This window comes from Osmerus eperlanus, unplaced genomic scaffold (assembly GCF_963692335.1).
Source record: "Osmerus eperlanus unplaced genomic scaffold, fOsmEpe2.1 SCAFFOLD_53, whole genome shotgun sequence".
NCBI classification, from domain to species: domain Eukaryota; kingdom Metazoa; phylum Chordata; class Actinopteri; order Osmeriformes; family Osmeridae; genus Osmerus; species Osmerus eperlanus.
In genome coordinates this window covers 24,303-47,864 of record NW_026911394.1, presented here as the reverse complement: position 1 = coordinate 47,864, position 23,562 = coordinate 24,303, and the positions used below count along the sequence as shown (strand labels likewise).

The 23,562-nt window shown below is 47.4% G+C and overlaps 1 protein-coding gene across 1 annotated transcript; it reads right to left on the bottom strand.

Annotated features, from left to right (window-relative positions):
- Positions 1-11,968: 11,968 nt before the first annotated feature.
- On the bottom strand, positions 11,969-21,632 carry npy2rl (neuropeptide Y receptor Y2, like). Its single transcript, XM_062455455.1, has 8 exons — positions 21,241-21,632; positions 18,579-18,835; positions 18,148-18,280; positions 14,579-14,744; positions 13,910-14,063; positions 13,042-13,495; positions 12,731-12,978; positions 11,969-12,604 (listed from the first exon to the last, which is right to left on the bottom strand). Exons 2-7 carry the CDS (start codon positions 18,768-18,770, stop codon positions 12,893-12,895), a joined length of 1,185 nt encoding a protein of 394 aa, XP_062311439.1. The 5' UTR covers positions 18,771-18,835; positions 21,241-21,632; the 3' UTR covers positions 11,969-12,604; positions 12,731-12,892.
- Between the last annotated feature and the right edge of the window lie 1,930 nt (positions 21,633-23,562).

Genomic DNA, 23,562 nt, shown 5'->3' with positions numbered 1-23,562 from the left:
CTCTATAAACTATTGCATCATACTTCTTTTTCTCGTTATACATTTTCATTGTTTTCTCACTTAATCAATGTAAGGGTAATAGTGGCTTAATGCAGCGGCCTGGGTTTGAATCCAATCTCTTTCTCTCCGACTCTTGCTCTCTCTCCCCCTCTCTCATAAACCATGAAAAGTGTCTACAGCCTCCCTGGACAAGACACTTTGACCTTTCACATTCTGAGGCATTCTCACACTAAACCCCTCTACTCCAGCTATACCTTTTGAAAACGCCACTTCCCCCTAACACACTGTATGTTTGTGTAAGACCGCTCCCTTTACATTTACATTTATTCATTTAGCAGACACTTTTATCCAAAAAAGCGACTTCCAAGAGAAAGCTTTACAAAAGTGCATAGGTCACTGATCATGACAACGAGTATCCCCTGGAACAGCCTCTGGGCCTCCTCATCCTGTCCTGTGTTCAGACTGTGTCCCCCCACGCCTACTATAACCGCCCATGCCCCAGACCCCCCCCCCCCCCGAAGCTGAATGGGGGGCCAAGGGAGGGGGCGTATACAGGTAACGAGTTCCCAAAACCAGGGGAGGTATTTGTGTGTGTTTGTGTGTACGTGTGAGTGTGCATGTGTGTGTGTGCATGTGTGTGTGCGTGTGTGTGTAAGACCACTCCCCTTGCATATGTGTGAGTGCATATGTGTGAGTGTATATGTGTGTGTGAGTATGTGTGTGTGTGTAAGACCACTCCCCTTGCATGTGTGTATGTGTGAGTGTGTGTGAGTATGTGTGTGTGTGAGTATGTGTGAGTGTGTGTGTGTAAGACCACTCCCCTTGCATGTGTGTGTGTGTGTGTGAGTAAGACCACTCCCCTTGCATATGTGTGAGTGTGTGTGTGTATGTGTGTGTAAGACCACTCCCCTTGCATATGTGTGTGTGTGTGTGTGAGTATGTGTGTGTGTGTGTGAGTATGTGTGTGTGTGTGAGTGTGTGTGTGTGAGTATGTGTGAGTGTGTGTGTGTGAGTGTGTGTGTGTGTGTCTCCTTGCCCTGACTCTGACACCCTAACATAAGCTGGATGATGGCTCCAGAGATATTAAGTATGAAACCAGATAAGCTGAACGAGGTTTGGAAATGCATCACAGGAAACTGAAGAGACATAACTGATAGCAGTGAAGCAGCAGTTTGTGTCCTCTGCCCTCAGTCCACTCCCCAGTCAGAAGTCTTCTACAGCCCAGTGGAGACCCAGTCTGAGAGAGAGATGTTCCCTGTCCTGGTGATGGTGGTCATGTTCTGGAGCACAGGTAGGGCTCTGTTGTATCTGTACACATGTTTGTCTTAGCAGTGTATAAAAACTGCCCTATACTGGTAAATACTTACTATTAAAGTAAATATGTTACTGCATACATGACTGTTATACATTGTATTGGGGGAGGGAGGGGGGAGGGTAAGAGCAGAGAGGGGGGAGGGAAGAAGGAGGGGGGTAGGAAAGAATGAAAGAGGAAAGAGGGGGAGGGAGGGTGAGGAGGACGGAAGGAGAAGGTTTCAGGTAAAAATGTTGCAGTTTCAAATACCCCCTGTACTTCATCATGCTGTGGAAAAAAGTCTCTGCTAACTGAAAAGGTTATGATGAGAGAGCGGCCGAGATAGGACAGGGAGAGAGAGATGGAGAGAGAGAGACAGAGAGATGGAGAGGGAGAGCGGGAGAGAGAGATACAGAGAGAGAGATACAGAGAGAGAGACAGAGATATACAGAGACAGAGAGAGAGAAAGATACAGAGAGAGAGAGACAGAGGGGTGAGAGAGGGAGGGGTGAGAGAGGGAGGGGTGAGACCAGAAGGGGTGATAGAGGGAGGGGTGAGACCAGAAGGGGTGAGACCAGAAGGGGTGAGAGAGGGAGGGGTGAGAGAGGGGTGAGACCAGAAGGGGTGAGAGAGGGAGGGGTGAGAGAGGGGTGAGACAAGAAAGGGTGAGAGATGGAGGGGTGAGAGAGGGAAGGGAGAGGGGTGAGACAAGAAAGGGTGAGAGATGGAGGGGTGAGAGAGGGAGGGGACAAGAAAGGGTGAGAGGGGGATGGGTGAGACAGGGAGGGGTGAAAGATGGAGGAGTGAGAGGGGGAGGGGTGAGAGAGGGAGGGGTGGGACAAGAAGGGGTAAGACTGGGAGGGGTGAGAGAGGGAGGGAAAGAGGCAGATGAGTGGATGAATTACAGATGAGTGGATGAATGAATATAAAGTCATGTTGAAGTTCTTTTCTCTCCTCAGGTCTCCAGGCTCCAGTCACTGATGAACCTCCAGGTTGGTAGAACATGAGCCTTCTACCATGACAACTAACTAGGCACTACTGGTTGTTTAGTTATAAAAGTACATAAAGTTGTGTTTGTTGTGTCAGTCTAGTGCAGTGGTCCCCAAACTTTTTTCTGCGAGGGCCAGATAATTTTTTCTTTCTTTAATGTGGGGTCGGGTCGGTCTGTAACAGAAAATGTCATGGGCTGGAGTGACTACCAGTATTATTGTGGAGATGTTATTATGATTTTAAATATATTTATTATGCTAGATTAGTTTATTATTTAGTTATGCACCGTACATCCATACATATCAAGGGATATATAGCCTATTAAAAGAGCATTAATAATATCGTAATTAACTTTTTTCATATTCATTGCTACTGAAATCAAATCTATAAATTACTTATGCCTATTAATCAATGTAAAGTTGTTTTGTTTGTTCTTTATAAAAATAAAACTCTCTGGGATTGTTCAGAGGGCCGTAGTTTGGGGACCCCTGGTCTAGGGAAACACAACTGTGTTACTGGTGTGAAAAGGTTAGAGGTTGTTTCTGGACAGGACTGTTAAGTGAGTCAGAGGACCTGACTGTCTCCTGTGTCTCCAGGTTCTGATGTGAGGTTGGTGGATGGAGGTAGTCGCTGTGCTGGTAGAGTGGAGATGAAACACCAGGAAGAGTGGAGACAACTGTACAGTGTGTCTATCTGGAGCATGAAGTCTGCAGCTGTAGTGTGCAGACAGCTGGACTGTGGATCTGCTGTTTCAACAAGAGAATATTATGGTGATGAAGATCGTCCTACCTGGTCGTTTCGATATAACTGTGCTGAGACTGAGTCTGATCTGAGGGAGTGTGGACATGTGGGGAAAGAGTACAACTCTTTGTATGTTGCAGAAGTGATCTGCTCAGGTAATGAGCTGTTGTAATGTATTGTGTTGTTACGTGATGTGATGTTATGTGTAATGTGGTTATGAATCTGTGAAATTTTGATAGAGTATATACTAATATATTGCATCTGCTGCATGATTGTGTAACTCACACTATGCAGTAAATTTTATTTGCTTAACTTTTTAGAAAGGCCTGACCAGGGACTGGGGTTGCAAATTAGACTATTGGCTAAAAAACTTTTATGCAACACATCTACAAAGTTATTTATGTATGTAATAATGTGCGCTGCAACCTAAGCAGCCTGCTATGTTGGGTTTTTCTTGTTTTAATACATTCAAGGATGATGTCTTGTCAAGAGATTAATTTTGCATAAAAAAAAAGAATATGAATGGAACAAGTACTGTTTATTAAGCACATACGTTTATTGGCGGTGTTCTGTCTCCATGTCCATACTGACCTTCTCTCTTCCTCCAGAGTCTGTGAGGCTTGTGGAGGGAACTGGTTGGTGCTCTGGCAGAGTGGAGGTGAGGTCTGATCAGTCGTGGGTCTCAGTGTGTGAAGCTGACTTTGACAGGCTGGATGCAGAGGTGGTCTGTTGGCAGCTTGGCTGTGGGGCTCCTTCAGCCCTCCAGGGGGCGCTCTATGGAGAAGGGAAAGGTCCACTCTGGGATAAAGAGTTCCAGTGTGGAGGCAAGGAGTCCCGTCTCCTGGACTGTGACACCTCAGACTCAGCTAGAAACACCTGCTCACCTGGAAGTGCTGTTGGACTCACCTGCTCAGGTACTGTAAGAACAAGTTTGTCTCTCAACATCAGTTTCTCACTCACAGAGAGATTATGGGAAAGATGAGAGCAGTGTTTTGTTAGGATGCAGAGAGTCAGAGGACCTGACTGTCTCCTGTGTCTCCAGGTTCTGATGTGAGGTTGGTGGATGGAGGTAGTCGCTGTGCTGGTAGAGTGGAGATGAAACACCAGGAAGAGTGGAGACAACTGGACAGTGTGTCTATCTGGAGCATGAAGTATGCAGTTGTAGTGTGCAGACAGCTGGACTGTGGATCTGCTGTTTCAACAAGAAAATATCGTGGTGATGAAGATCGTCCTATATGGGCGTTTAAATCTGACTGTGCTGGGACCGAGTCTGATCTGAGGGAGTGTGGATACATGAGCGCAGGATTCAACACTTCCCTTATTGTAGAAGTGATCTGCTCAGGTAATACACACAATGTTGTCACATTCACCTGGGGATCTTGGTAGTCAAACCAAGTCACTATTTCTGTCAATACATTCCAAGAAACTATACCTTTATATAATTTTTCAAAGGTTTTCAACAGACTACTGCCCCCTACAGGCGTATTCAAGAAAAAACACAATAATCCAGTCAAACTGTCAGAACATTATCAAAGATTACAGTCTATAACTATTATTGCTATGTTGGGTTTTTCTTCTTTTAATAAATTCAAGGATGATGTCTTGTCAAGACATTAATCTTGCATAAAAAAGAATATGAATGGAACAAGTACTGTTTATTAAGCACATACGTTTATTGGCGGTGTTCTGTCTCCATGTCCATACTGACCTTCTCTCTTCCTCCAGAGTCTGTGAGGCTTGTGGAGGGAGCTGGTCTGTGCTCTGGCAGAGTGGAGGTGAGGTCTGATCAGTCGTGGGTCTCAGTGTGTGAAGCTGACTTTGACAGGCTGGATGCAGAGGTGGTCTGTCGGGAGCTTGGCTGTGGGGCTCCTTCAGCCCTCCAGGGGGCGCTCTATGGAGAAGGGAAAGGTCCACTCTGGGATAAAGAGTTCCAGTGTGGAGGCAAGGAGTCCCGTCTCCTGGACTGTGACACCTCAGACTCAGCTAGAAACACCTGCTCACCTGGCAGTGCTGTTGGACTCACCTGCTCAGGTACTGTATAAACAAGTCTTTCTCTCAATATCAGTTTCTCACTCACAGAGAGATTATGGGAAAGATGAGAGCAGTGTTTTGTTAGGATGCAGAGAGTCAGCGGACCTGACTGTCTCCTGTCTCTCCAGGTTCTGATGTGAGGTTGGTGGATGGAGGTAGTCGCTGTGCTGGTAGAGTGCAGATGAAACACCAGGAAGAGTGGAGACAACTGTACAGTTGGTCTACCTGGAGGATGGAGCATGCAGCTGTAGTGTGCAGACATCTGGACTGTGGATCTGCTGTTTCAACAAGAAAATATCATGGTGGTGAAGATCGTCCTGCATGGGGGTTCGAATCTGACTGTGCTGGGACTGAGTCTGATCTGAGGAAGTGTGGACACGTGAGATTCACGTCCAACATTTCCTCTGTTGTAGAAGTGATCTGCTCAGGTAACACACACACACTGTCATATTCACCTTGGGATCTTGGTAGTCAAACCAAGCCACTATTTCTGTCAGTACATTCCAAGAAACTATACCTTTATAGATTGTTTCTGCAATTTTCAACAGACTACTGCCCCCTACAGGTGTAATCAGGAACCACCGCAGGTGTCATGTGACGCTGTTGTACATGGTTGCCATGCCGATTTTATCATCACAGCTAAATAAGAGAAGTACTTCACCTGCTTTTCTGTTTTCTCCTTCCACGTTCCCTTTGTTTGCAGATCTGTTCCAGTCCGGTATCTCCCTGTCTTCCTCCATGCTAGGGGTCTCCCAGGACCAGCAGCAGGGGCTGCAGGTGTTCAGGGACCACAGCTTCACCATCACCTGCTCCATCCAGCCACAGTACCCAGGAGGCTCCTTCCAACTCACCTTCACTGGCTCCAACACAACCCTGACACACACCCTCACAGCTGTCAATCACTCTGCCAACTTCCTGTTTCCTGCTGCAGACCACACCCACCAAGGAAACTACAGCTGTGTTTATGAAGTCTACGTTTTCTCTCATAACTTCACCTCTGAGAGTGAGCTCCTCTCTCTCACTGTTGCAGGTAAGTGAGAATTGATTTTCAGACCCACAACATGCAACATTTTAGTCTGTTATAAGGGTTGCTCACACTTTTTGGGATAATAGTTGTGGTTGGTCTTGAGTGAATCTAACTGTCAGTCATGTGAGTCCTGTGGTGATCTGGGGGTAACCCCAGGATGTGTCAGTCAGTCACCTAGGTTACTGTTCATCTCCACACATCTCTAAAAACAAGTAGCTGCACTTTAGACTGGAGATGGAAGGTACAGGATGTGTCTTTACCTTGGTAGGTGATCTGATCTGATGATTATCTATCTCCTGATTCGCTGTGTTTCTGTTCCAGCCAATCCTCTGGCAGCTTTCATCATCAGAGTGGTGGTGGTGTTGCTGACTCTGCTAACGCCCAGCACTGCCCTCTATCTGTGCTTTAAGGTACTGTAGTTTGTTCACAAGGGACATTTGTCCTTCCTCCCCCTTTTCCTGACTCTGTTGTGTCTCTCCAGACCACCAGGAAGCCTGCAGAGAGGGAGAGCATGGAGCTGGTCTCCCTGCATTCCAGTGCTGAAGCTGGGCCAGGAGAGGAGAGAGCAGCCCAGAGGATGGAGCAGGAGGAGAGTGCTGTCTAGACACTGATCTGAGGTCAGTCATGGAGTCCCTGCCAATGGTGACTGACAGCACTGAGGGAAGCTGGTCTGATCCTGGATCTGGGGGAGAGAATCCTCTATTTTTATCATTAACTTTTAGATAATTTAAGCAGTTTTTGTTTGTGCATTTGTTTCATTTTCATTTTTTTTAAAAGTTGCATTTTATTGCAGGTGTCAAAGAGACAGCAGTTAACATGTTATTAATAGGTTTAGGAAGCAATTGTTAGAATGTCCTTAGAGGTTTTTTACTGAGAAACTCTTCCTGTCATAATGAGTGTTTCCACTGAGAAAGTACTTCCTGTCATAATGAGTGTTTCTACTGAGAAAGTACTTCCTGTCATAATCAGTGTTTCTACTGAGAAAGTACTTCCTGTCATACTGAGAAAGTAATTCCTGTCATAATAAGTGTTTCCACTGAGAAAGTACTTCCTGTCATAATGAGTGTTTCAACTGAGAAAGTACTTCCTGTCATAATGAGTGTTTCAACGTGGGCGCAGGCCTCTACATGCCGTGACTTGACACCTGGAAGCTGAAATCAGATTTCATGGATCTTTCTTTTTTTTGTGTATCTTTCTAATATACCGCATCATTTAACAGCTCTTGACTACAGTCTTTTAAAGGGAAGCAGATTGAAATGTATTTTTCCTGGCTTTACTTAAATAAATAATTAGTTTTTGCTATGAAGAACTGGCCTGTGTCAGTCACTTATTCTTCGACATGAATTCTACTGTAGACTCGAGGCACCATCAGCAGCACAGAGATGGTAGATACACTGAAGGTACACCACATTAGGGAACAAGGAATGTACACTCCATTAAAGATACACAGGAGGTAGGCCTACACCACGTTAGGAACACTTAAGGTAGGCTACACCACATTAATGTTTAAACATGAAATCACTTGGCAAACTGCAGTAATAATAGCGTTAACTCACCTCAATGTGTTTTCTCAAATCTGAGGATGAATTTCTGAATGCCGATATTTCATTCAACCGTGTGAAGAAGCTGTCACCTGTTTTTTTATCTGCGGCTAGCAGCTCTTTAGCTTCCCGTGTCTGTTAGTATGTCCACATGAAGGGCACCGCACGTTAGCAGTCACAGCTACTTGAAAATGCTAACGAATACTTGGAGGGGCCACGGGGAAATGTACCGGACTATTCCAACGTAAACATAAAGCCCAAAAATCACAAATACGCGCAAACTGAATAAATATATAAAAAAGTTAACTTAACAACAATGGCGGCTATGACTACACGGAAGTAGCCCACAATCAGTTATTATTCTAACGAAATGCAGTTGGCCGAATTTGCGGAAAGTCGCTAGATTTGTCGGTAGACGCTAAATAATATTTTTTTTGTTGCTGGGTAAAGTGAAAAGTTGCTCAATCTAGCAACAAAGTCGCTAAATTGGCAACACTGACTGTCTCGAGCATGAAGGAAACTTTTTTGTCACTCGTGCTTATCCCCAGAAGGGCTGTAGCCCCATCTACTGACTTGAGGGTGTAAAACCACATTGCATTTCAGTCAATTCTGTTTAATTATCATCATTGATAGATTATCATAACTACTTTAGATGACGCTACAAAGCTGTTAATCTTACTTGGGAAATTTAATTTACACAAAGCACAAATAACATCCACTAAGGCCTTATTCAGATATGTTTATACTATTAAATAATTATTAGAAAAATACATTGTCAAATATATGCAAACAGATAGTGTGTTTGTCTATATTTGTGTGTTTTTGTGCATGGTACTTTGTGTGTATTTGTGTGTGAGTGTACGTGTATAAGTGTGTGTGTGACTGTGACTATCACTCAAAAACATACACACTCAAACACGCAGACATGAAAGTATTGTACATCAGAACTCTTATCTAGTAGTCCCCCAAGGACGTTCAATCACAGTGCTATGGAGGGAGGGTAGGGGGAGAGAGAGGAGGGAGGGAGGGGAGGGGGAGAGAGAGGAGGGAGGGAGGGAGGGGAGGGGGAGAGAGAGAGAAGAAGAGAGGAGAAGGAGGGGAGGGGGAGAGAGAGAAAGAAAAAGAGAGAGGTGCAGAGGAGGAAATGGAGGGAAAGAGGAAGGGGTAAGAGAGGAGAGGGAGGGGAGAGAGAGGAGAGGGAGGGGAGAGAGAGGAGAGGGAGGGGGGAGTGGTGGTATAGAGAGACACACACAGTCTCACACATACTTTGACTGGTGACTAATTCACACAGTCGCATCCTGACAAGCTAAACTCCTAGTTATGATAATACTTCACAATTATTTTTTCCTTCTCAGCACTTCCTGCTTCCTGTCATACGAAGATCTAAGGCAGATGATTGGCCGTGTGAGCCGACGGCTCTGACACACGGCGAAGAAACTGCAGGAGCTGTCAGTGACACACGGTGGAGTGTGAGGTGTGTGTGTGAGGTGTGTGTGTGTGAGGTGTGTGTGTGTGTGTGAGGTGTGTGTGTGAGGTGTGTGTGTGTGTGAGGTGTGTGTGAGGTGTGTGCGTGTGTGAGGTGTGTGTGTGTGTGAGGTGTGTGTGTACAGCAACTACAGAGAAGTTTGTGGCTGTGACAAGATTTTTCTTGTGTTTGTCCTAATGAGGGAGTGCTGTTAAAAGCTTTGCTGTGTCCCTGTGGTAACTACACACTATAGGACCACACATACACAAATACAGGCACACACACACATATACAGGCACATATACTTACAAACACACACAGCCAGATGAATAACCAAGTAACCAAGTCTTTAGGGACGTGACATTAACCGTGATTGGCTCAGATCATACCCACTCATCAACAATTCATGCACACACACACACATTCACTGACACACACACTCACTGACAAACCCCCAAAGACACATATACAGGATGTCCTTAACACTGTTCATCTCCAAGAAGATAATAATATAGTTGTGTGTTTGTGGTGTGTATGTGTGTGTGGTATGTATGTGTGTGTGATGTGTATGTGTGTGTGGTGTGTGTGTGTGGTGTGTATGTGTGTGTGTGGTGTGTATGTGTGTGTGTGGTGTGTGTGTGGTGTGTATGTGTGTGTGTGGTGTGTATGTGTGTGCACATACGACCAGCGATCCAGACCTTTAGTCTGCACCCGTTAACGAAATTCTAATTTCTAATACTGCATTCAGTTCTAAAACCTGAGAATCTCAAGCACTCCCCTCCACTCTTTCTGAGATAAGTCATTTCCTCTGCTAGCTTTTTCATTTTTAATGTTCCCCAGTTCCCTGCATGTTCTAGTGGAGAACCACTTTGTGTTCCTATCCCTGTGGAACCAGAGAGAGAGGGGAAGAGGGAGAGAGGGAGCTATTTTGTTTATGTGTTCATTTGATCAGGTTTGTGTGGTGTGTGTACGTGATTTTTTGTATGTGTGATTGTTTGTGTGTGTGATGGTTGTGTGTGTGTGATTGTTGTGTGTGTGTAAGTGTGTGTGTGTTTAAGTGTGTGTGTGGTCTCGATCTAAACAGAGATACTGTGTTTGCCTTGCTAAGTAAGCTGGATCTCAGAGATGCATCACTGCACACACACATAGATACACACACAGATACATATATACACACACACAAATAGACAAACACACACACAAGGATTTGGACCAATGTCAGTGTGCTGGTTGTTGGTTATATCCCATGAGAATACATCATGTCCACACACACACACACCTCTCCATAACAAACCCTGCACACCCTGTATGGTGTGTGTGTGTGTGTGTGTGAAAGAGAGAGAGGGAGAGCGATAGAGAGTTGCAACAACTAACTTTTCCAGAAAGATACACACATTACACACACGTGTTTACACGTATACCACACACACACACATCCCTCAATTGTCCAGTCAGTCATCTAGAGCACTAATGATTCTGTCCAGTCAGTCATCTAGAGCACTAATGATTCTGGGGAATCATTAGTGATCTGTCAGTATTGATCTGTCAGTATTGATCACCTGTCGCTACTCTGTTTATCGAGGCTGTGGATCAGTGCTCAGTCACACGGTGACAAACACACATATACACACACATACACACACCAACACCCTGCCCCCCCACGAATACACACAGACAACACCACCCCACCCCCACACAGACACACATCTGTTCTGTAGTCTGTGTGTGTATTCAGAGATAATCCTCCTCATGTGTTCTGGTATAAAAGCTGTTGACCTTATCTCATGTCTGGATGCTTCTGCAAAACGATGAATATTTGTCCCTTATAATAGACCCTTCTCCTTTTCTAGTCCTCTCTTTGCTCATCTTCACTCTCTCTCTATCACCCTCTCTCTCCCCATCACCCTCTCTCTTCATCTCCCCCCTCTATCTATCTTCCCTCTCTCTCCATCTCACAAGTTAAATTGGCCTGTCAGGGTTAGTGTTTAATATTAATGTCAAAATCTCATCATCACCTTCATCATCTTCATCATCACCATCTTCATCATCACCATCTTCATCACATCTCAGCTCCCATCCAGTCCTGTTATAGGAAGTGACACAAGCATGTCAGTAAATCAGCTAATGATCCATTCAGACACCTCACTTTCTGTGTCACGCATGAATGGGTCCTCCTCCGAGCCCTTCCTGTTCCTGCGCAACAGGTCAATGTGTCCCCCTATGAACTGTCTGTCTGTAATGTCAGCATACATACAAGTACAGGACTGTGTGTGTGTGCATGTGTGCGTGTGTGCATGTGTGCGTGTGTGTGTGCGTGTGAGTGTGTGCGTGTGTGTGCGTGTGTGGCAATGCAAGAAAGGATAAAGTGTGTTCCAGAGAGTTGCTTCTCTCTCTCTACCTCCCCCCTCTCTACCTCCCCCCTCTCTCCCTCCCCTCTTTCTCTCCCTCCTTCCCCCCTCTGTTTACTAAGTCATCTACAAGGCAGTCCAGTCGTGCAGTCCAGAGTGAAAACCAGAAGACAGGGTAGTATTTACTAGGTACAGGACTCTCAAGCCAGACATCCCAGTGCAGTACGCTTTACACATCAGACATATATACGTATCAGTAAAACATCACAGTAGAAAGAATTACATTCATTCATTTACAGTCAGTTCAGGATCCACTGGCCCTGAAATGTAGTTGCGTGTGTGTGTGGCTGATGGTGTGTGTTTGTGGCTGACAACCTGTCTGTGTGTGTGTGTGTGTGGCTGATGGTGTGTGTTTGTGGCTGACAACCTGTCTGTGTGTGTGTGTGGCTGATGGTGTGTGTTTGTGGCTGACAACCTGTCTGTGTGTGTGTGTGTGTGGCTGATGGTGTGTGTTTGTGGCTGACAACCTGTCTGTGTGTGTGTGTGTGTGGCTGATGGTGTGTGTTTGTGGCTGACAACCTGTCTGTGTGTGTGTGTGGGGGGGGGGTTGCAGGTGCGATTCCCCCTGAATGGTGCTTTGAATGAAAGCGTGTTTGCTTAATAAATACATTATTATTATGATTATTATTATGACATCAAACACAGCATGGGAGAGCACTCATAGAAACAGAGCAACTAGATCCGCAACAGCAGACACAACAACGATAACAAAACAGGATGGACGATCCCTGATCTAGAATCGTCTATTTCTATGTAGGTCCTCCCAGAACACATTCCGGCATCATGTGTGTATGTGTGAGTGTGTGTATGTGTGTGTATGTGTGTTAATCTGCTTCAGTGAGAGACGGAACTGACCCGTAGAAACAGACGTCGTAGATCCAGAGATCTACTCCTGCTCCTGAAAGCGTTGGTCATGAACATGTATACATACTGTATATTGTTATTAATATTTATCATGCGTGCTCGAGGCTTGATCACGCCTGCTGCCATAGCAACATGCATTTCATAACGTCAGACCGCAAGTGTACCTGTGGGATTACCTGACCTATGGCACATGATGTGCTAGTCCTAGTCCCAGTCCTAGTCCTAGTCCCAGTCCTAGTCCCAGTCCTAGTCCTAGTCCCAGTCCTAGTCCTAGTCCCAGTCCTAGTCCCAGTTCTAGTCCTAGTCCCAGTCCTAGTCCCAGTCCTAGTCCCAGTCCTAGTCCTTGTCCCAGTTCTAGTCCTTGTCCCAGACCAGCACAAGAAAGTGGAGATTTCTAGTCCCAATCCAAGGAGGGGAATCCATCCATCTCTCTTTTTTCTTTTGTCTCATATTATCTAAATCGGTACTTTTTAAAGACATTTTTCCCCTTCTCTCCATCTCTCTCTCTCTCCTCCCCCCCTCCTCCTCTCTTTCTCAGACATCAGTAGCATTCAGGTGATTCGCCCCATCTTGAGACGCCAGCACTGCTTTCACCCCTCCTCCTCCTCCCCCTCCCCCTCCTACTCCATTCCTCCCCCCTTTCCTCCCGCCCCCGCCCCCGCCCCCCTCCCCCTCCTCCCCACCCCCCTCGGGGTGCACGCTGTCCAGCCGCTTGTCGCAGCGGAACACAGCGGCGAAGGCCGCCCGGTAGTTGCGGTTCATCCACCCGTAGAGGAGCGGGTTGGCGAAGGTGGAGCACATGGCCAGCACGTGGAACAGGGTGTAGAGCAGCCGGAAGTCCCGCATGTCCAACACAGAGCTGTCGATGTCTGTGGCCAGCTGGAAGGCGTGGAAAGGCAGCCAGCTGGCGGCGAACACGACCACCATGGTGACCAGCATCTTGGTGGTCTTGCGGCGGCGGCGGTGGCGGTCGAGGTGGCGGCCGGCGGGCTGGACGTGAGAGCGCAGCTTGGACCAGATGCGGACGTAGGCGAAGGTGATGATGGCGAGGGGGAGCACGTACTGCAGAAGGAGCATGCTCACGCTGTACACTGTCCCGTCTGACGTGCTGCCACCAGGCCACTTCTCTGTACACACCTGGGGACGACACGTACCTAAATGTAAATGTAGACAGCACAGCGGAAGTGTGTGTGTGTGTGTGTGGAGGGCGTACATGTGTGTGTGGGTGTGTGTGAGAGTGTGTGTGTGTGTGAGAGTGTGTGTGTGTGTGTGAGAGAGTGTGTGTGTGTGTGTACCTGTATGGACTGTGTGTGTGTGTGAGTGTGTACCTGTATGGACTGTGTGTGTGTGTGAGTGTGTACCTGTATGGACTGTGTGTGTGTGTGTGTGTGTGTGTACCTGTATGGACTGTGTGTGTGTGTGTGTGTGTACCTGTATGGACTGTGTGTGTGTGTGTGTGTGTACCTGTATGGACTGTGTGTGTGTGTGTGTACCTGTATGGACTGTGTGTGTGTGTGTGTACCTGTATGGACTGTGTGTGTGTGTGTGTACCTGTATGGGCCGCCCGGGAGCCAGGTGGAAGCTGCCGTACTCTCTGAAGATGGCGAGTGGGCTGGCCAGAACGGCGCTCAGCCCCCATGTGACCCCGATCACACAGAAACACACCTCCTTCCTCATACGGGTCTCCAGGTGATACACGATGCACCTGGAGCACACACACACACACATAGAGACACACACACACACATAGAGACACACACACACACATAGAGACACACACACACACATAGAGACACACACACACACACACAGACACACACACACATAGAGACACACACACACACAGACACACACACACACATAAAGACACACACACACACAGACACACACACACACATAGAGACACACACACACACACACACACACATAGAGACACACACACACACAGACACACGCACACACATAGAGACACACACACACACAGACACACACACACACATAGAGACACACACACACACAGACACACACACACACATAGAGACACACACACACACAGACACACACACACACATAGAGACACACACACACGGACACAGTACAATACTTGATTATCTTGACTATCACACTGTCCACATCACTCTCTCCATCCCCACATCCAACCATGCATCTATCCGTCTCTCCTTCCACCCCCCCCCCTCTCTCTCCCCCCCCCCCACACACCTGTGGCGGTCCAGAGCGATGACGTTGAGAGTGAGTGTGGACACGTGCACGGCCAGGCCCTGGGCGAAGGGGACCAGGAAGCAGAGCACCTGCCCAAACCTCCACTCCCCCTCCAGGGTGTAGACCAGGGTGAAGGGCAGGCACAGGGCGTCCACCAGGAGGTCCGCTACGGGGGGGAGGAGGGGAGGGGAGAGGAGAGAGAGACAGTTATTCAGGGTGTAGACCAGGGTGAAGGGGCCAGACATGGAACACAGGAGACACCTCCATCATTAACTGTCTCCTCTTCACACAAGTCAGACATTCACCACACAGTGTTTATCCAAAGCTACAAACAACATGGCGCATGTAGGAGGTCAGATGGCTGAGCGGTTAGGGAATCGGGCTATCAATCAGAAGGTTGCAGGATCGAATCCCAGCTGTGCCAAATGATGTTGTGTCCTTGGGCAAGGCACTTCACCCTACTTGCCTCGGGGGGAATGTCCCTGTACTTACACACGCTCTGGATAAGAGCGTCTGCTAAATGACTAAATGTAAATGTAGACAGCACAGCGGAAGTTCACGGATCAGAAGAGGATCGGTTCTAACTGTGTTTCGGGCGTCGAGGAACGGATGTTCCCACATGGAACCACATCTCAGGCACCAGCTCATGGAACCACATCTCAGGCATCAGCTCATGGAACCACATCTCAGGCATCAGCTCATGGAACCACATCTCAGGCACCAGCTCATGGAACCACATCTCAGGCACCAGCTCATGGAACCACATCTCAGGCATCAGCTCATGGAACCACATCTCAGGCACCAGCTCATGGAACCACATCTCATGCAAATGCTGTTGTGAGGTCATATTGTTTCAGGGACTTAACCACCGCTCTTGCAATGTAAGTATGTCAGCTAGTGTGTCATGGTGTCTCCGGTGCCAGGAGTGCCTTCTCATGTTGATGCACACGCGTGCACAGACACACACACACGCACACAAACACACACGCACACACACACACACACACACATACCAGCGCAAACACGCACGCACACATATTATGCACCCCCACACCACACATAGATCTATATTGTCATATATTTCGATGATGATGTCAAAGACTCTTTACATCCTTTATTAATGCCAGGAGATTAACGCAAGCGTGTGTGTGTTTCTTGCTCACACACAACACAGAACAGCACATCATGTTATGTGTCCTTTATGCACAGTAAACAAACTCACTCTCTCTTTCACCTCCCATGAGCTAGCCCACTGCTATGCACTGAAGGCAGAAAACGGAAGAGACTTCCGGCTGTCCAACTGCCAGTTCCTAACTGTCAAAGCTAACTTCGTGGCTAGCTCCTAACTGTCAAAGCTAACTTCCTGGCTAGCTCCTAACTGTCAAAGCTAACTTCCTGGCTAGCTCCTAACTGTCAAAGCTAACTTCCTGGCTAGCTCCTAACTGTCAAAGCCAACTTCCTGACCAGTTCATAACCGTCAAAGCTAACTTCCTGACCAGTTCATAACCGTCAAAGCTAACTTCCTGGCCAGTTCATAACCGTCAAAGCTAACTTCCTGGCCAGTTCATAACCGTCAAAGCTAACTTCCTGACCAGTTCATAACCGTCAAAGCTAACTTCCTGGCCAGTTCATAATCGTCAAAGCTAACTTCCTGGCCAGTTCATAACCGTCAAAGCTAACTTCCTGACCAGTTCATAACCGTCAAAGCTAACTTCCTGACCAGTTCATAACCGTCAAAGCTAACTTCCTGGCTAGCTTTCAACTGTCAAAGCTAACTTCCTGACCAGTTCCAAACCGTCAAAGCTAACTTCCTGGCTAGCTCCTAACCGTTAAAGCTAACTTCCTGACCAGTTCCTAACCGTCAAAGCTAACTTCCTGACCAGCTCCTAACCGTCAAAGCTAACTTCCTGACCAGTTCATAACCGTCAAAGCTAACTTCCTGACCAGTTCATAACCGTCAAAGCTAACTTCCTGGCCAGTTCATAACCATCAAAGCTAACTTCCTGGACAGTTCATAACCGTCAAAGCTAACTTCCTGGCCAGTTCATAACCGTCAAAGCTAACTTCCTGACCAGTTCCTAACCGTCAAAGCTAACTTCCTGACCAGTTCCTAACCGTCAAAGCTAACTTCCTGACCAGCTCCTAACCGTCAAAGCTAACTTCCTGACCAGTTCATAACCGTCAAAGCTAACTTCCTGACCAGTTCATAACCGTCAAAGCTAACTTCCTGACCAGTTCATAACCATCAAAGCTAACTTCCTGACCAGTTCATAACCGTCAAAGCTAACTTCCTGACCAGTTCATAACCATCAAGGCTAACTTCCTGGCCAGTTCATAACCATCAAAGCTAACTTCCTGGCCAGTTCATAACCATCAAAGCTAACTTCCTGACCAGTTCATTACCATCAAAGCTAACTTCCTGGCTAGCTCTCACTCCTAACTTCCTCGTTAGCCATTATGTCAAACGTCGATCTTGCTAACTATCATTAGTGAACTATTGCTAGCTACAGCAGCTTTCACTTTGCTCTAATTTTGCAAAGACACACACACACAAAAACACACACAGTAAGTATTCATTTAAGCAGTAATCAGACATAGACCCACGGCAAGGTTAACACCTCAAAATCAACTCAATGTCAGAGAGGATTAACACAAACCTCTCACTCACACACACTCACACAAACATGCACACACACACACATGCACACACATGCAAACATGCACACACACACGTGCACACACACACGTGCACAAGCACATGCACACCCTGAATGCCACACACATGCCTGCAAACATACGTGTATTCAAACATTTACAAGCAAACAAGCACAAGCACACATGCACAGATAAACACACTCGTATAAACACACATCAACACACACACATGTACAGACACACCAACTGACACACACACACACGTGTATAGGAACACACACACTTCAGCTAAAGCCAATGTCAGAGAAAGTGAAAATATCACGCATGACAGATCCTCTGACTCATCACTCATACTGACCTACGGGGTTGGACCACACACACATTCACACACACACACACACACAGACACACAGAGAGACACACACATATACAGAAAAACACACGTGAAAACACAGCACACAAACACCAACACACACAAACACACACATGACAACAAACACACACAACTTTTAAAACAGTCTAATAGATGAACCAGACAATAATAGGATGAGACAGTCAAGATACACAAACACACAAACATACACTCACACTTCACCACACATGTACATAGACACACACAGGTACTCAAACACACATCCATCCCCAACACACCCCAACCCTACAACCCCAGAACTCATCCATCCCCACACACACACACCCCAGACACACCCACACACACCTAACCTCCCACACACACACATACACCTACCCATACACACACACCTACCCAAACACACACACCTACCCATACACACTTACCCCCCCCCACACACCTACCCATACACACACACCTACCCATACACACTTACCCCCCCCCACACACTCACACACACCTACCCACACACACCTACCCATACACACACACACACACCTACCCACAGCCAGATTGGCGATGAAGTAGTTGGTGACGGTGCGCAGTGTCTTGAAGCGGTAGATGACGTAGATCACCAGGAAATTACCCACAACCCCCAGCAGGATGATGGTGCTGTACGCCATGATCAGCACCACCTAAACAACAACAATAACAACAATGTGATTGTTTGTTCCTGTAACAAGAGGTCAGATGGCTGAGCGGTTAGGGAATCAGGATATTAATCAGAAGGTTGCCAGTTCGATTCCCGGCCGTGCCAAATGACGTTGTGTCCTTCGGCAAGGCACTTCACCCTACTTGCCTCGGGGGAATGTCCCTGTACTTACTGTAAGTCGCTCTGTATAAGAGCGTCTGCTAAATGACTAAATGTAAAAACTAACAACACAAGACGTGTGTGTCTGTGCTGATGTGTGTGTGTGTGACTTGGACACACACCTGTACTCCCAGTAACTTAGTGCTGTCCTCCAGCCCCAGGAGAGAGGTGTCCCCTGCCCCCCCCACCCCCGCCAGGGGGGGGCCGGAGGAGCCAGGGTCATAACCGTGGGGGCCGGGGTCGTAACCATGGTAGGGGTGGCGGGCCAGGTGGGAGGCATCCTGAGTGACGTTGTCAGGGCTGTAGGTCTCCATGTTGGGTCATATGTCCTGGGCCCGAGACGCCATCACACACACACACACACTGATGCGTAAAAACCCTGAGGGAAAGACAAATGAGTTGTGGTTACTTGTTAGTGTCTCCAAGTGTGTTCTACCCCTGTCTCCCTATTTCTCCCCTCTCTCTCCCCTTCTCCCTCCCCTCTCTCTTTTATCCCTTTCTCCCTTCTCTCTCCCCCCTTCCTCTCACCCCCCTCCCCTGTCCCCCTCCTCTCTCTCCTCTCTCCCCCTCTCTCTGGTAGGTGAGTGTCAGAGTAGTTGTATCTGTTCTCTTCCACCATCCCCTAGCCCCGGGCATTACTGACACACACACACACTCTCTATCACACCTGAAGACCTTCACACACACACTCTCGCTCTCTCTCACACACACACTAGACCACTTTTATACACACTCACCTGAACGCCTTCGTACACACACACTCTTTCTCTCTCACACTTGAACACCTTCACACAAACACACACGCTCTAAAACACTTTTATACACACACTTGAGTGAACATGTATCTCCAGGCTAGTTACCACCACATGGAGGAGAGGAGAGGGGGAAAGGAGGACAAATAGATGAGAAGAGAAGAGAGGAGGAGAGAGAGGAAGATGGGAGAAGAGAGGACAGGAGGGGAGAGAGGAGGATGGGAGGAGAGGAGAGGAGGAGAGAGAGGAGGATGGGGGAGAGGAGAGTCAAATTAAAACAAGAACAGATGTGCTCGGAATACACCTAATAAAAGAGAGGCAAAGGGATTTGCTTGACTAGTAATTGTGTGTGTGTGTGACTGTGTGTGTGTGAGTACGGTGAGATAGCTTACATGTGGAGATTGGGTTAGACGTAGATTAAATATGACCCCCACCCTCCACTGTTGCTGTTACATTCGACATGTTTTCATTTTGCAGATGCTTTTCAACAAAGCGACGTAGAAGCATATAGTGCCGCCCTACATTGTTCACTCCACCATCCCACCTCCACCTGAGAGAGAGGGAGAGAGAGAGATAGAGAGGGGGGGAGGGAGAGAGATAGGGGGGGAGGGAGAGGTGGGGGAGGGAGGAGGGAGAGAAGGGGGAGGGAGTGGGAGGGGGGAGGGAGGGGAGAGAGAGAGAGAGAGAGAGAGGGGGGGGGGAGAGAGAGAGAGAGAGAGAGAGAGAGAGAGAGAGAGAGAGAGAGAGAGAGAGAGAGAGAGAGAGAGAGAGAGAGAGAGAGAGAGAGGGAGAGAGGGAGGATAGGCTCCTATGATGAACTCCTGGTGGTCATAATGAACGTGTGGAGGGCAGACCTCTTCTCATTATATAGACTGCATGACAAGGATGGGATTTGGCCTTAAATACATGCACGTACCGGTGCGTTGCCAGACTTTCCAGTACGTCAACATTAAACACCTGGTGGCACTTTGGCAGCCAACCTGGCAACCATCCGTGATCCTGGTTCTCATTGATAAGAGGGTGTATTGTGATAGAGAAGAGAGAGATTAGAGAGATGAGAGATAGAGAAGAGAGGGATTAGAGAGATGAGAGATAGAGAAGAGAGATTAGAGATAGAGAAGAGAGAGATTAGAGACAGATGAGAGATAGAGAAGAGAGAGATAAGAAAGAGGGAGATAAGAGGAAGAGAGGGAGAAAGTATACGTGCCAGTTCTCGTGCGCTCCCTTCCGGTGGGTCTGTGCGCGTTCCTGAATCAGAAACCATACTTTGACCTGGAATAGCTTTTACAGTTTTGTGATTTCTACATTTATGATTGAAGATCCCGGTTTCAACCGGGTTAGCGCCCAATAAAGACGCATCAATATTTCAGTGCGATTCCGTCTCACTCACCCCCGCTGGTGAAACCATTAAAATAATGGCTGTGGTTTTCCCTGTGTGTGTGTGTGTGTGTGTGTGGCGCCGCGTAGCATAACTTTAATTGACTAGAATGGACAGCAGGAGAGTACACACACTATGCCGTGACATGCAGCCGCTGTTCGTTCTGTTCGGTGAATCTTAAACCAGAGACGACCGGACATGGCTCACGTTAATGCGGACACTACTGTCGCCTGTCTGTCTGACTGACTGTCTGACTGACTGACTGTCTGACTGACTGTCTGACTGACTGTCTGACTGTCTGACTGACTGTCTGACTGACTGTCTGAGGGCTACCTGAGTGTGTGTTTGTGTATCTAAAGAACTATACCACTTAATCATCATATATCATTCAAGTCCACGGTCCAGTAGACTCGCTTCCAATCCAGCTACACACATATGCGCCCGCGCACACACTAACTCTCCGCGGTGCACCGGATGAAAAGGTCCCGTATCCATGAAATTTATACAGCCTAATGGCTCGCGCGAGGTGATAAGAGATTGACACGGAAACGGTTAAATAGCGATTAAATATTTAAACACCTGCCATGTTGTGCATTTTCTGGTGGCCGCTCAGGGGTCAAAGTGTTTGTGTGTGTTTGTGTCAGACACACTCACCTCTTTTCAAACTGGCTCACGCGCGCAAGATGAATTCCACATCGGTTCCTCTCCAACCGTCAGAATCTCGACCTTTAGGGACCCAAACTATGACCGTCAGAAACAGCTGGCTCTTTCTTCGGTAACGAAGTCATCCCATCAACCTCCGTCTTCCATCTTTTACCGTTGGAATCCGTTTGACTCGGTCATGTCCCGTAAATGCGCACTTGAACAGAATCAGTTTTTAAACGTCATATTATTTTCCGGGACTGTGCTCCCGGTAGTGAAATATTACCGGACGGTATCTATCTGATACTCATTGGCGGCATGGATCGTGCGCGCGGGAGAACGACAAACGGAGACCGAGAAAACCACGCGCGAGGCTGATCTGGTAAGTTTAGGACGAGCTCTCTCGAGCGCACACAACGGGGAATGAGAGGAAGAGAGACAGCAGAGCGGCAGGGGAGGGAGAAGGGGGAGGGGGGAGGGTTGAGGAGGGAGGGAGGGAGGGACGATATATATCCCTACGGACTAGAGCCTCATCATAATACCGGGAGATGAAAGGAGAAAAGAAGAAAAAAAAAAATGTTTCCCTGTTGGCGAGTGACCTAGTGCGCGTGTGCTTCCGCGCGTGTTTCTGCGAGATGGAGTGAGGGCGGAGGCGAATAAAACATACACACAGTTTTGAGGGAGAGAGAAATCAGAAAAACAGGAAGAGATGCACATGGACAGAAATAGAGTCCAAGAGGGGGAGAGAGAGAGAGAGAGAGAGAGAGAGAGAGAGAGAGAGAGAGGGGAGGAAGAAGAAAAGGAGTGAGAGAGTGAAAAGGAAGTGGGAGAAATAGAGAGCGAGAGAGGAACATAGAAAGAGTTCTCTATCAGGAAAGACGTTTCGAGAAGGAGAAGAGCGGGTCCTGAACACAAAACAAGCAGCACGTATTTGTACAATAAACATGACATTGTGACAACCCGTCTTTACACACCCTGTGGAAGGGTGCTGAGATGGAATGAACACACTGATCACACGCTGGGTGTGTAGGTGTGTGTGCTGTTCCGACACAACACAAACACTTCCTGTTCCTACAACACTAACACTTCCTGTTACGACACAAAACAAACACTAACACTTCCTGTTCCAACACAACACAAACACTAACACTTCCTGTTCCGACAACACAAACACTAACACTTCCTGTTCCGACACAACACAAACACTGCCACTTCCTGTTCCGACACAACACAAACACTGCCACTTCCTGTTCCAACACAAACACTAACACTTCCTGTTCCGACAACACAAACACTAACACTTCCTGTTCCCACACAACACAAACACTAACACAAACCCTAACACTTCCTGTTCCGACAACACTAACACTTCCTGTTCCGACACAACACAAACACTAACACTTCCTGTTCCGACACAACACAAACACTGCCACTTCCTGTTCCAACACAACACAAACACTAACACTTCCTGTTCCGACAACACTAACACTTCCTGTTCCGACACAACACAAACACTTCCTGTTCCGACACAACACAAACACTAACACTTCCTGTTCCGACACAACACAAACACTGCCACTTCCTGTTCCAACACAACACAAACACTAACACTTCCTGTTCCGACAACACTAACACTTCCTGTTCCGACACAACAAACACTGCCACTTCCTGTTCCAACACAACACAAACACTAACACTTCCTGTTCCGACACAACACAAACACTTCCTGTTCCGACCACCCATACATTACCACCCATACACTACCACACACACACTACCACACACCCACACACTACCACACACACACTACAAATCACCACACACACTACAAATCACACACACACACTACAAATCACACACACGCACACAGTGGGTCACCCTAAGAATTGAGAGCAGTGTGTCAGTAGAGGTTGATATGTGGCCAGTGATGCATGGATGCAGACAGCCCTAGGACTGTGTGTGTGTGTCTCTGTGTGTGTGCATGTAAGGGTGTCTGTGTGTGTACGTGTGTATGTGAGTGTGTGGTAGCATGTGTATGTAAGGGTGTCTGTGTGTGTGTATGTGTGTGCATGTGTGTGTGTGTGCATGTAAGGGTGTCTGTGTGTGTATATGTGTGCATGTGTGTGTGTGTGTGCATGTAAGGGTGTCTGTGTGCATGTGTGTGCATGTAAGGGTGTCTGTGTGTGTATATGTGTGCGTGTGTGTGTGCATGTAAGGGTGTCTGTGTGTGGTGTGTGTGTGTGCATGTGTGTGCATGTAAGGGTGTCTGTGTGTGTATATGTGTGCATGTGTGTGTGCATGTAAGGGTGTCTGTGTGTGTGCATGTGTGTGCAC

Bases quoted from the DNA above. Each gene is read 5' to 3' on its own strand.
- npy2rl (XM_062455455.1), bottom strand. From the start codon at position 18,770: ATGGAGACCTACAGCCCTGACAACGTCACTCAGGATGCCTCCCACCTG. The intron at 18,281-18,578 runs GTGTGTGTCCAA...GTTGTTGTTTAG, and splicing joins CTAAGTTACTGGGAGTACAG to GTGGTGCTGATCATGGCGTA. The intron at 14,745-18,147 runs GTAGGTGTGTGT...TCCCCCCCGTAG, and splicing joins CATCGCCAATCTGGCTGTGG to CGGACCTCCTGGTGGACGCC.